Raw genomic sequence first — 13,518 nt, forward strand, 5'->3', positions numbered from 1 at the left:
TGTGAGTAAAGGTTGGACGTTCTTGCCAGCCTGTCTTGCCACAGAACACGGAGGTCGACACACATAGGGACTTTTCAGTTGTCAAGCAGTGGTTCTGTTCCTTTACCCTTGTGGGTAATAGTAAGGTAGCTGGAACTTTGAAATTCTCGTGCCTAAACTTTGTCAGAGATCTTTGGCAAAGTTATATGTGGTACCCGAGGAGTTGATGGTGCGTGTGGAGAGTGGTGATTGAACAGTAAGATTCACGTGCTTTCTACTTCACCAGAAATCTTCGACAGATTGCCCGTAATTTCCGCAAAGCTGAGTGTGCATGTGATAGGTGCTGACGAGGCTGAAAAAGCAGGTGCTTCTTCGATTTTTGTGATCGGCCATCGTGGTCTCTGAGCAGCTCAGCTTTCGAGAAAGCAAACGCCTCTTCGATTCCTGAAGCTCCGTCAAGTGCAGATTTTTATAGAGGTTGGCATTAAGTTCCACAACACACTTGAATCTCCACTAGTAGAAGCTCTCTTCTTGCACTTCTAAGATCTTGATTTGTCTGACCTCTTCCCTCTTCAACACCTTTGAAAATGTATGGCCCCTCCGACCGTCGTTTTGACTTGAACCTTGGAGAAGAGACAGCCACGCCTTCTCCAGACAACATATGGCGCCCATCCTTCATATCCCCTACTGGTCCTCTTACCGTTGGGGATTCTGTGATGAAGAATGATATGACCGCTGCGATGGTGGCCAGGAACCTTCTCACTCCTAGAGATAACAGACTACTTTCCAAACGGTCTGATGAGTTGGCTGTTAAGGATTCTCTGGCTCTTAGTGTTCAGTGTGCAGGTTCTGTGTCTAATATGGCCTAACGCCTATTTGCTAGAACCCGCCAAGTTGAATCATTGGCTGCTGAAGTGATAAGTCTCAAACAGGATATTAGAGGGCTTAAGGATGAGAATAAACAGTTGCACAGGCTCGCGCATGACTATGCTACAAACATGAAGAGGAAACTTGACCAGATGCAGGAATCTGATGGTCAGGCTTTACTTGATCATAAAAGGTTTGTGGGTTTATTCCAAAGGCATTTATTGCCTTCGTCTTCTGGGGCTGTACCGCATAATGAAGCTCCAAATGATCAACCTCCAATGCCTCATCCTTCTGGGGTTCTTTCCAGTACTGAGGCTCCGGATAACCACCCTCCGGTGCTTTCTCTTTCTGGGGCTCTACCGACTGCTGAGACTTCCCCTAAGCAACCTTTGTGAAGGCTCCCTCTTGTTTGTTTATTTTGATTCATGTATATGTACATATTTGTAACTTATCGGGAATATCAATAAACAAGATTTGCTTCATTTCAACGTATTGTGTTAAATACACCAAGGCCTTCTTCACTAAGTTCTTTGAATTTTTCCTTTTGTTGAAGCTTGTATATTGAAACTTTGTGAGTGAAGCATGTAGGTTGAGGTAGTGCTTCCTTAATTTCCCGAGTGAAGAAAACTTCTCGTTTGGAGACTTGAAAAATCCAAGTCACTAAGTGGTCGTGAGACTTCCGAGTATCAAGGTGCAGTAGCATATGGTAGGAGTCCCCCAAGTCTCTGGTCGAGGGAGTTGACGAATGAGGCATTTCCTTTCTAAGTGGTAGCCCAAAACTCCTTCTTCATATATATTTGTTATGAAAGTTGTTAAGCCCAAAGAAGAGGAGGCCTAGGCAATTTTTTTTATTTTTTATTTTTTATTTTTTTTGAATTTTCAAATTTCGAATTTCCGAAAAAAAAAATAAAATATATATATATATATATATATATATATTTAAAAGCTTTGTTGGTGAAGCTTTGGTGTTGAAGCTTTGTAGGTGAAGCTTTGAGGTTGAAGCTTTGTTGGGCATCATGAATTGATTTTGCTTCACACTATCTTGATGAAGAGTGTGTGAAGCTTTTATATGTTTTGGTGTTGAAATTTTGTATTGTAGGTGAAGCTTTGGGGTTGAAGCTTGATAGGTGAAGCTTTGGTGTTGAAGCTTTATAGGTGAAGCTTTGGTGTTGAAGCTTTATAGGTGAAGCTTTGGTGTTGAAGGGTTGAAGCTTTATAGGTGAAGCTTTTGGTGTTAAAGCTTTATAGGTGAAGCTTTGGGGTTGAAGCTTTATAGGTGAAGCTTTTGTTGGCACCATAAATTAATTTTGCTTCACACTATCTTGATGAAGATAGTGCAAAGCTTTTGAGATTGATATTTGTCCTCCATTGATGAAGCTTTTGTTAGCACCATAAATTGATTTTGCTTCACACTATCTTGATGAAGATAGTGCAAAGCTTTTGAGATTGATATTTGTCCTCCATTGATGAAGCTTTTGTTGGCACCATAAATTGATTTTGCTTCACACTATCTTGATGAAGATAGTGCGAAGCTTTGGAGGATTGTAGTTGTGTTCCATTGATGAAGCTTTGTTGAATTTCCCAATTTCCAATTTCCTCTTTTTTTGTTTTTTTGTTTTTTTTTTTTTTGTTTTTGTTTTTGTTTTTGTTTTTGTTTTTTTTTGTTTTTGTTTTTGTTTTTTTTTTGTTTTTTTTTTTTTGGGAAAACTAGAAATTTGAAAATGTGGGAGAGACAACGTATACAAATTTTTCTTCCATACTGTTAAGCGAGAGATTGTGATGCAAGCCACATCTTGTAGTAGTCGAAGGTTTGGATGAACCATATAAATTGAATTTGCTTCGAACAGTCTTGATCAAGAGCGTTTGAAGCTTTCTATGAGTTGTAGTGTTTGCATTGTTACAGAGAAGAAATGTCTGAAGCAGATGCAAGAGGGCTGAAGAGCTTGATCTTCGTATACCATGCACTGAAGCCATTGTTGGCTTGCAATAAGACTTTGTTGGTGACTATAACTCTTGTTAGGCATAAGTGCTCCCCTAGTTGAGTTGTAAAGCTTGATGGTTTTTGATTATTTGTGAATGCTAGGAGTTCATATGTACAAGTTGTACCACTCGTCTTCTGGTTAATGGAATGAATGGTAGGTTGCTTTCATCACTTGGTTGGTGGTACGAATGTGAATTCCTTAATCACCTTTCATCACATTTCATCACCTGGTTGGTGACATGAAGGAGAGTACGCGTTGTACATTTCATCACCTGGTTGGTGGCATGAAGATGAGTTCCTTCTTCACCTGATTGGTGATAAGGGTGGCAAGTTTCCAAATAATATTAGAGTACGGGTTGTACATTTCATCACCTAGTTGGTGGTACGAAGGTGAGTTCCTTCATCACCTAGTTGGTGAGAATAAGGGCAAGGTGTCGAGGCACATTGTGGCAAATGTCGAATGACACAAAGTGTGTTGAACCCTTTCGAAGCATAGTTGGCTTATGTATGGATGTGTTGGAATGTATGATGTTTATGCATGAATGTGTTGGAATGTATGATGTTTATGTATGAATGTGTTAGAATGTATGATGTTTATGTATGAATGTGTTGGAATGTATAATGTTTATGTATGAATGTGTTGGAATGTATGATGTTTATGTATGAATGTGTTGGAATGTATGATGTAGATCCTTTGTATAGTTTGTATAGTCTTGTTGACACATACTTAGATTTTATTTTGTATTGGAAACATTTGCGTTGAAGCTTCAACACTTGAGTGTTTCATTGCTCAGAATGGAAAATAGTTTATGGCCGAGTTGGCTAAATCACCTCTTTATTGAATTCATACCAAATGGTCTTTGTTACATAGGATGTTGAACGGCTGTAGCTTAACACTTGTACAAGGTGAGTCTATTTGTAATAGTACTTCAAGTGGTCAGCATTCCATGGATGGCCAAGGGTCTTGCCGTCGGAGTTTCTGAGCTTGTAGGAGCCAGGGCGGCTGATGCCGACGACCTCGAACGGTCCGTCCCAGTTAGGACTGAGTGTTCCTTCACTCGGGACCCTATCACAGAGTAATCTTTTCTTCAGTACCCAGTCTCCCACTTTGAAAGAGCGAGGTTTGACCCTTGAGTCGTAGTAGTTGGAAATGCGCTGCTTATAGGCGACATTCCTCAGGTGAGCCTGATTTCTGTGTTCCTCGACTAGATCCAGGTTGAGGGTGAGTTGTTTGTCATTCTCACTCTACATGTAATTCTGGATTTGGTATGTTGCTTGCTCAAGCTCAACCGGGACAACTGCTTCTGTACCAAAAGCAAGTGAGAATGGAGTTTCTCCTATGGAAGTCCGATATGAAGTGCGGTATGACCAAAGAACTTGGGGTACGAATTCTGGCCAACAACCTTTAGCTTTGTCCAAGCTAGTTTTCAGAGTGCGCTTGATTATTTTGTTAACGGCCTCGACTTGTCCATTAGACTGGGGATGGGCTGGAGAGGCAAAACATAAGTTGATGTTGAACTTAGAGCAGAACATTTTGAATTTCTTGTTGTCGAACTGTCGCCCATTGTCCGTGACTATTGCATTGGGAATGCCGAATCTACAGAGGATGTTCTTCCATACGAAGTCTTCTATTTTTCCCTCAGTAATGGTTGCCAAGGGTTCTACTTCAACCCACTTTGTGAAGTAGTCAACTGCAACGATTGCATAGCGGACCTTACCCTTCCCTGCAGGCATTGGGCCGATCAAATCAAGTCCCCATTGGGCGAAGGGCCAAGGGCTGATCATAGGAGTGAGCGGCTCGGGAGTGGAGTGAGGGATAGTTGCGTAGTGTTGACACTTATCACATGAGCGAGATATTCTGATGGCATCTTGGTGGAGTGTTGGCCAATAGTATCCTTGGCGAAAATTCTTGTGTGCTAGGGATCGAGACCCAGCATGATCTCCGCAGACTCTTTCATGTATTTCCCGAAGTACAATTTCCGCCTCCGCAAGTGTAAGGCATCTTAGGTAGGGCAGGGTAAAACCGCGCTTGTAGAGTTGGTCATTAATGATCAGGTAGCGAGCAGACTTGTATCGAATCTGCTTAGCTTGGACTTTGTCATTTGGGAGGGTGCCATGGGCAAGGAATTTATAAATTGGGGTGATCCAACTATCTCTTTGTTGTAAATTGCACACTTCCGCGACCATGGTGCTTGGTGCTGCCAACAATTCGACATGAATTTTTCTCCCAATCTTGTCTTCCACTGCCGAGGCGAGGCGGGCCAAAGCGTCTGCATGACTGTTTGCCGCTCGAGGAACTTGGGTGATCTGGTAGTGGAAGTGCTTGAGCAAAAGTCGTGTTTGCTCAAGATATGCTGCCATGGAGCTATCCTTAGCATCAAAGTTGTTCGTGACTTGGTTGACCACTAATTGGGAGTCACTGAAGATATCAATTTGTTTAACTCCAAGATGCTTGGCCAAATGTAAGCCTGCTAGAAGGGCTTCGTATTCGGCCTCGTTGTTCGATGCCTTGAATTTGAAACGAATAGCGTATTCTATCGCCACTTTGTCAGGGGTAGTGAGGACTAATCCTGCTCCGCAGCCCTGTTGGTTGGATGAGCCATCAACATACAGACTCCATGCTGGAGTTGTTGATTCTATCTTCTGAGCTTCCGATGGTAATGAAGCTATTGCTTCAGGTGTAAAAGCAATGTCAACAGGATATGTGAAGTCGGCGATGAAATCTGCTATTGCTTGACCCTTTTCGGCCGGTTTTGGTTGGTAGGAGATGTCAAACTCACCCAATGCTATCGCCCATTTGATCATTCGCCCATACGTGTCAGGACTCTGGAGTATCTGTCGAAGAGGGTGATTGGTAAGCACGATGATGGCGTGTGCTTGGAAATAAGGGCGAAGTTTTCGAGCAGACATGACCAATGCTAGAGCTAATTTCTCAATGTTGGAGTATCGTGTCTCCGCATCTTGTAGGGCCTTGCTAGCATAGTAGACGGGCCGTTCGACACCACTGTCATTTCGAATAAGAACAGAACTGACTGCTGAAGCCGAAACCGATAGATAAATAATGAGAGTGTCACCAACTTCTAGTTTGGAGAGCAGAGGGGCTTTACTCATGTACTCTTTGAGGTTCCTGAATGCCTTGGCACATTCCTCCGTCCATGTAATGTACTTCTTATTTCCCTTAAGTGCTTTGAAGAAAGGAGCACATCTGTCTGTGGCCTTAGAGATGAATCTAGTTAAGGCTGCCACCTTGCCAGTAAGGCTTTGGATGTCTTTTGAAGTTACTGGCTCTTTCATGTCGAGGATTGCTTTGATCTTTTCGGGGTTAGCTTCAATGCCTCGTTGGCTAATCATGAAGCCTAAGAATTTGCCAGAGCCTACGCCGAAGGCACATTTGTTGGGGTTCAACCTCATTCGATACCTCTTTAGAATGGTGAAAGTTTCAGATAGGTTGGTGATGTGTTGGTCAGCATGTTTGCTCTTGACTAACATATCATCAACGTAAACTTCCATGCTCTTCCCAATCTGTTCGGCGAACATTGAATTGACCAGTCTCTGATAAGTTGCTCCTGCATTCTTTAGACCGAAGGGCATGACTTTGTAGCAATATAGTCCCCTGTCAGTAGTGAAGGCTGTGTGTTCTTGGTCTGAGGGGTTCATGAGGATTTGGTTGTATCCTGAATAAGCGTCCATGAAGCTCAAGAGCTCACACCCTGTCGTAGAGTTTATAAGTCTATCAATGAGAGGAAGGGGGAAACTATCCTTCGGGCATCCTTTGTTTAGGTCGGTGTAGTCGACTAACATTCTCCACAAGACCTTTTGAAGCATGAGACTTTCCTTGGTCCGATTTTTCTTAACAAGGACAACATTTACTACCCATGTTGGGTAATTGACTTCACGGACGAAGCCTATGTCCTTGAGTTTTTCAACTTCTGCTTTCATCGCCTCGTATCGTTCAACATCATAAGATCTTCGCTTCTGTTTTACTGGTTTGGTCTTAGGATCAATACTCAAGTGGTGACAGATGATATTGGGAGAGATGCCCGACATATCTTTATATGACCAAGCGAAGACCTCGACGTTCTCTTGCAAAAAGGAGATCAGCGACAACCGAAGGGGTGGTGACAAAGTGGTATCTTCACCATGCGATCTGGATGGTCTTTGGAGATAGAGACATTCTCTAACTCTTCAGCGGGTTGTGCTTGCTGGGTGAATGAGTCATCTCGAGGGTCGTCGGGTTGACTGTTGCCATCATGAAGATCCGAGTTGGCTTCATCTGGACTGGTCTTTACTACCTGGTTATGTATAGAGAGGGTCTCATTGGGGACAGGCAGGTGTTGTTGCTTAACTGAAGTGTTGTAACATAATCGAGCACTAAGTTGGATCTCCCATGATGTATCCATTGCCGAAATGGGTTGGAAACTTCATCAACAACATATGTGTGGATACCATGGCCTTGAGATCATTGATGCCTGTGCGCCCAAAGATGACATTGTATGCCGTCGGGCAATTGACCACTAGGAAGTTAGTGGTAATAGTAGCTGTGTAGGGGCCTGTACCAATGGTGAAGGGTAAATGTATACTCCCTAAAGGTTGCACGATATCGCCAGAGAAGCTTATTAGAGGAGAAATCGAGCTATCGAGCAAGTGTTCAGCTACATTAAGTGCCTTGAAAGCTTCAGCAAACATGATATTGACTGAAGCACCTGTGTCTATCAGGATTCGTTTCACATCAAAATTTGCTATGTGAGCCTCCACGATCAGCGGGTCGTTGTGAGGGTAGATGATACCTCTTTCTTCCTCAGGGTAGAAACATATTGGATCCTAGTTAGGCTTTTGATACTTGCCTCCCCTGATGTCTTCCACGTGAAACACTTGATGGCCAGGTCTCAAAGTTCGTTCACTGTTTTTCATGGCCCTATTGGAAGATTCAGACATAGGTGTGTCGCCGCTTATAGAATATATCACATTCACCTGGCGTTGGTTACGGTTATCCCTTGGAGGGTGAAGGAGGAACTGATCAATTTTTCCTTCACGTGCCAAAGCTTCAATATGATCACGGAGGATGACGCACTCCTCGCCATCATGGCCATTATACTCGTGGTAGCAGCAAAACATGCCCGTGTTTTTCGTGGACTTGTAATCTGGGTGTCTTGGCTTTGGCTTTGGTATCAGATGAGCTATACTGGGGTAGATGGCCGCGCATGTAGCGTTCAAAGGTGTGTATGTCTCATACTTCGGGGTAGGGCCTGTCTTAACACGTGATTGGCCCACTGCATTGACTGCCTGGGGACGGGCGTTATTGTGACGATATCCTGAGTTATCGCGATAGTGCCCCTTATTCTTTTTATTAAAATGAGATTGGTGAGGATGGAAATCTTTCATTTTGCCCTGGGATTGATATGTCTGCTGACTTGGCGAAGCATTAAATGAGGCAGGAGGGTGTGCTGCTACCGTTTGGAAGGTTGAGGTCTTCTCATTCGGTTGGATCTGGCCTCCACTCCCTACTTGCTGATAAGGGGTGACTGTAGGGGGTTTCCCTTGATATGTCCTTACCTCGGCGGAGGCATGGTTGTAAGCTTGTGCCATCATCTCAGAGTAAGTCTTCCAAGTGTTGGTATTGATCATGTACTTGAAGAAACAGTCACGTAAGCCTGCCGTGAAGGCCTTGAGGGCGGTCTTGTCATCTGCCTCAGCGCAACGAGAATACTCATGGCTGAAGCGGCCAGCATACTTTCGTAATGACTCGTCTGGCTTCTGGCGAATAGTGTACAAGTTATCTGCGGAATGCAAGCGATCGGTCTGGAAGATGTGTTGAGAGACAAACAACTTCCTCAACTCTTCAAATGAGTCTACCGTCTCGGGTGGAAGACGGCAATACCAGTTTAAAGCTCCGCCAGAGAGGGTGGAGGGGAAGAGAAGGCACCGTTCTTCATCGGTGTGTCTCCGGTATACCATGGTGGACTCAAAGAGGTTAAGGTGTTCAATCGGGTCTTCCCTTCCAGTATAGAGTTGTAAGTCAAGCTTCTGCTTTGTCTTCGCTTGGAGGGGGTGTTGAGGATCCTTTTCGTGAGGGTGCCAGGCCTGGGTTGGTTCTAGTCAGGTATCTCGGCTTGACGTTCAGCCTTCAACTTGTTTACTTCCTCCAGGAGCTGTAGGACGAGGGGGTCCTGAGTGGAGTCGTGCATCACTGAAGTTTTCTTCCGTAAGTCCCCATCGCTTCTTGGAAGTAGGAAAGTTTGATCAAGATAGCATGATTTTTCCTTGGACTCATCACACTGACTCCTAGAGTAAGTATGTCGGAACATTTCCGAGTCCCCTGTACCTTCATGTTCTTCTGGGACTTGTTGCCCATTCCCTAGATTAACTGCTGGCCTGGGTCGTGAGAGAGGACCGAGTATTTCAGAAACTCTTGGGTCATTGATCTTCGAGCTTATGTGGATGGGATTCTCCCGACGTTGCTTTAGGAAGTCTCGACAATCGCGATAGACGGCTTTTGATCCTTCCACTCCTTCTGTGAGGAGGTGCTTTCCTCTACTCCTTCTGCTTCAGGTTGAAGCAGCTGGGTTGAGAGAGGTCTCATGTGGATTATCACATTGATGTGTAGCTCGATCCCTATCAAGGATGTCCGTGTTGGATATCGGTGACCCTCCGTGTTGGGGGGCATTCAGATGATTGTTGACCTCAGCATGGGCGACGAGCTTGTGTGCTTGAGCATGCCTAGCCTCGTGAAGCATCTCGAAAAGTTTTTCATACTGCTCCTGGAGGACCTCGTTCCTTATCACTATCTTGTTGTTCTGAGCTTCTAACTCATCGACTTTAGCTTGAAGAGTAACTCTATTTCCTTCCTGCTTTCGTTGCTTCATACTAGGTCCAATGGGGGTGTCATTCTGTGTGCTATGGCTTCTTTCGCTCCCCATGTTGGAGAGAGATGTTTGGCCAAAAGAAAGTGTACGAGTGGTGGAAACCAGCTTGACAAAGCTGAAGAGAGTGGGAATAAGTGTCGATTTCCCACAGACGGCGCCAAATGTTGATGCACAAAATCAACGAGGACTTTGGTACAACAGAAAGTGTCAGGTTTGTGACCTTCACTTGGTTGCTTCGATCACTAGTGAAGATAAGTACGTAAATGAATAAGGACAGGGAAGCAAACACAAGATGTACGTGGTTCACCCAGATCGGCTACGTCCACGGAGTAGAAGAGTTCTCATTAATTGTGAAGGGTTTACACAAATACATAGGTTCAGGCTCTCATTTTGTGAGTTCTAGTGAATAGTTTAGTACAAAATGACATTAGAGATTATTGTGGGAGAATGATCCCTATTTATAGAGGAGAGTTGTAGTTTTGTTCTAACATTGACACGTGTCGTGTTGTGATTGGCTTCTGATGTTGACACGTGTCGAGCTGTGATTGGCTTCTGATGTCGACACGTGTCGCATTGTGATTGACCTCCTGGTTGAAAGGAAGCTCTTCTGGGTCCTTGATGGTATAACGTTGACCGGTGCTCAGTAGTTTCGGGATTGGTCAAGTATGGTACAAACACCATCCATATTTCTGTTAAGTGAGACCATGTGCACAACATGTGAGGGTAGTTAAGTCATTTCACTCTTAAAAATGATTAAAAAACTGAAAATAAATTAAAAAAAAACTTTCCCTCTATTTTTCCCTCTAATTCCTATCCTCAATTTTATTTTTCACTCATTTCTATGCATGAGAAATGACATACGATGTTATTATCTTCAAAAGTATCTAAGTTAGTCTTTTTCTTGAAGCATGTACTACCATTTTTATTTTCTCTAACAAATTAATAATTTGAAAAATGCTCATGGTGTTAAATGTGCAAGAATGCAGTTGAAATATCCATCATTTGATTCTACGTTGAGTTGTGCACTTTCTTCTCTTTTATAGTAATTATTTTATTATTTGAAACATTGTACTTTGAGGAGGCAAGCAAAGCTTTGTGAAACTGCATGGGTATGATATGGTTTTTTTTTTTTTTTTTTTTTTTTTTTTTTTTTTTGTGATTTGGTTGGATACTATTGCTAGAAAATTGGAGGAATAGTTAGGATTAGTGTAGTTAGCCGATCTTTGGAGTTTTGATGCTAGTGATTGGAGTAGTTTTTTTCTTTGACTTGTTGTAGTTTTTACTAGATGGCGGACATGTTAAATGCTGGAAACTATTTTTATAACTCTTCTAACTCTTCTAACTCTTCTACTAGTAAAGTCTTAATGTCTCTAAAATGAAGCACAACACGTAACATGCTTATATTAATGCACTACTTTGGAGACAATAACACCATGAGCATTTGTCAAATTATTAATTTGTTAAAGAAAATAAAAATGGCAGTACATGCTTCAAGAAAAAGACTAACTTAGATACTTTTGAAGACAATAACACCATATGTCATTTCTCATGCATAGGAATGAGTGAAAAATAAAATTGAGGATAGGAATTAGAGGGAAAAAATAGAGGGAAAGTTTTTTTTCTTAAATTTATTTTCAGCTTTTTAATCATTTTTAAGAGTGAAATGACTTAACTACCTTCACATGTTGTGCACGGTCTCACTTAATAGAAATATGGATGGAATGTTTGAAAAACTAATGGTAAGGGGCAAATTGGCTAAAAAAATTAGTTTGAGTTCTTAATTTTCCAATAAAAAAGTTCAGGGGGAAATCGAAAACTAGGTGAAAGTTTAGGAGGCAAATCGACAATTTACTCTTTCTACTATAAAGATCTCATCTTAATGATAATTCTTCGTCTGATGGGATCCTTATAGCAGTATAAATCGGTATTCCGCCATCAAACTCTATGTCTTTAAGTACAAGGAAGCACTTTTATATTCATTCGTCCTAATTAATACTTGATCATACAAGGTTTGTCCTCTCACAAAAGGGAAGGGGTCTAAAAGCATAGCAACTAATTCACAGAACCATCTAAATCCGAAATTTTGAAATGCAGGGCAGCCATAGTCATCAAAGTATCACCAACCATATATAGGATCCTATGCATTGCATGGCTTTATTGGCAAACATGATATATTAAATCCAACACAGTTAAAACATCTGTGATTGCTGAGTGCAAACATCAACTCTTAAGCTATGTTTGCGCACTACTGTCCAAAAATATGTACTACCCTAGACCAGAATACCGGCCACATATAAAGAACATGCTTGGACTAGCAAAACAGAGGCGAATTACAACGATAACGAGTTGAGAACTAGCCTGCAAACTAGCAAATGAACTAGCATTGTGTTCTCTACCCTTGCAGTTTCAATGAACCAAGACATTATCATGAGTTGAACATGATTGATTAGAAAGATAAAAGATCAACAAGCTTAGTAGGCTAGCACATAGGGAGAAGCATAAGTTCACATACTTGTAATTCGTAACTTTTGTTCAATGTTGCTTGAAAGTTTCCTGTTATTAGAGGTAGAAGGGACTTACTGCGGCCTCCCAACAATCACGGGATCACCATCAAGAAGAGAAGGGCTCCCTACGCAAATGGATGCTTCAAAGGTAAGTGGCAGACCACCAATTCGACTTGGTTGACATTTTTTTCCCTCTAAATCAAACCAAACAAGCGCATCATCGTCTTTCTTCAAAAGAACAATTGCACCGTTCTTTGAGAACCCCAAAGGTCTGCAATATTCAAACAACCAAGGCATATTGTCCTGCCCAATAGAATAAAGTAGGGTCCAAGATTCTACCACTCCATATTCCTTCATAATCCAAACGTAATGTCTACACCACCAATCATCTACAGAAATACATAGAGACCCACCCAAAACCTCCAAATCGATCACACAAGTGCCATTCTCATGCACTGGGGTGTCAAACTCCTGATACTTCTCACTGGCAAGATCAAGAGTTAGAATTATGCATCGATTGTTATCTAATTTGCCTCGCATCAGCCAACTCAGAGCACCGTTCAAAAACACAATCTCACTATTATGCATAGCAAAACCATTGCAAGGCAAGTTTTGGATCATTTTCCATGAGTTGGATTTTAGGCTATAAACACTGACTTCACAACTCACAGAAACATTATTCCAAGTAAAAAACTCCGCAATTCCCAAAATTTTATAGTCATCGTTAGCTGAATCGTACCTGAATCCAAAGTAAGTGTGCGTCCTCAAATCTGATGATGGTTGCTATTACTCAAAGGTTGGGAGGGACCAAACCTGAAGATGGATGTTAAAATCTGAAAATGGATGTTAAAATCTTGCATTATTCTAAAATAATTTAACATCCATCTTTGAAATTTCATTTTAGAATAATGCAAGAGAGACCAAATTTTTAAATTAAATTTATAAATCAAATGATGTGGTGATAAATTATTGGATTATTAATTAAATGTCAGTTAATCTGTTTGTTTTTTTATTGGTGATACATCATTTTGTTTACAAATTTGGTATAAAAATTTGGTTTCCCAAGTATTACCCTTCATTTTAATCTCAGTTTGTCACCTGTAATTCAAAAGTCATAACTTTACTTCCTGAAACTCAAAATTCATTTTACTTTGACTTGTGGACTCTTTAAAACTTATAGGGGGCGTTTGTTTGCCCTCACTAAGTGGGACTGGACTGGACTGAACTAGACTAGCTGTTAGTCCAATATTGTGTTTGTTCCATGCTGGGACTAACATTAATGAGACTAAAGGGGACTAGCATAGACAAAACCCTTCACTAAAAG

At 41.8% G+C, this 13,518-nt stretch overlaps 1 protein-coding gene across 1 annotated transcript; it reads right to left on the minus strand.

The window, feature by feature from the left end:
* Positions 1-12,266: 12,266 nt before the first annotated feature.
* LOC139193026 (F-box protein CPR1-like) lies at positions 12,267-12,815 on the minus strand. Its single transcript, XM_070815985.1, has one exon. The coding sequence runs from the start codon at positions 12,813-12,815 to the stop codon at positions 12,267-12,269; it is 549 nt and encodes a 182-aa protein (XP_070672086.1).
* Between the last annotated feature and the right edge of the window lie 703 nt (positions 12,816-13,518).

The sequence above is a fragment of the Malus domestica genome, chromosome 16 (genome assembly GCF_042453785.1).
Source record: "Malus domestica chromosome 16, GDT2T_hap1".
Classification (NCBI taxonomy): domain Eukaryota; kingdom Viridiplantae; phylum Streptophyta; class Magnoliopsida; order Rosales; family Rosaceae; genus Malus; species Malus domestica.

Coding starts and splice junctions, on each gene's coding strand:
- LOC139193026 (XM_070815985.1), bottom strand. CDS start 12,815: ATGATCCAAAACTTGCCTTGCAATGGTTTTGCTATGCATAATAGTGAG.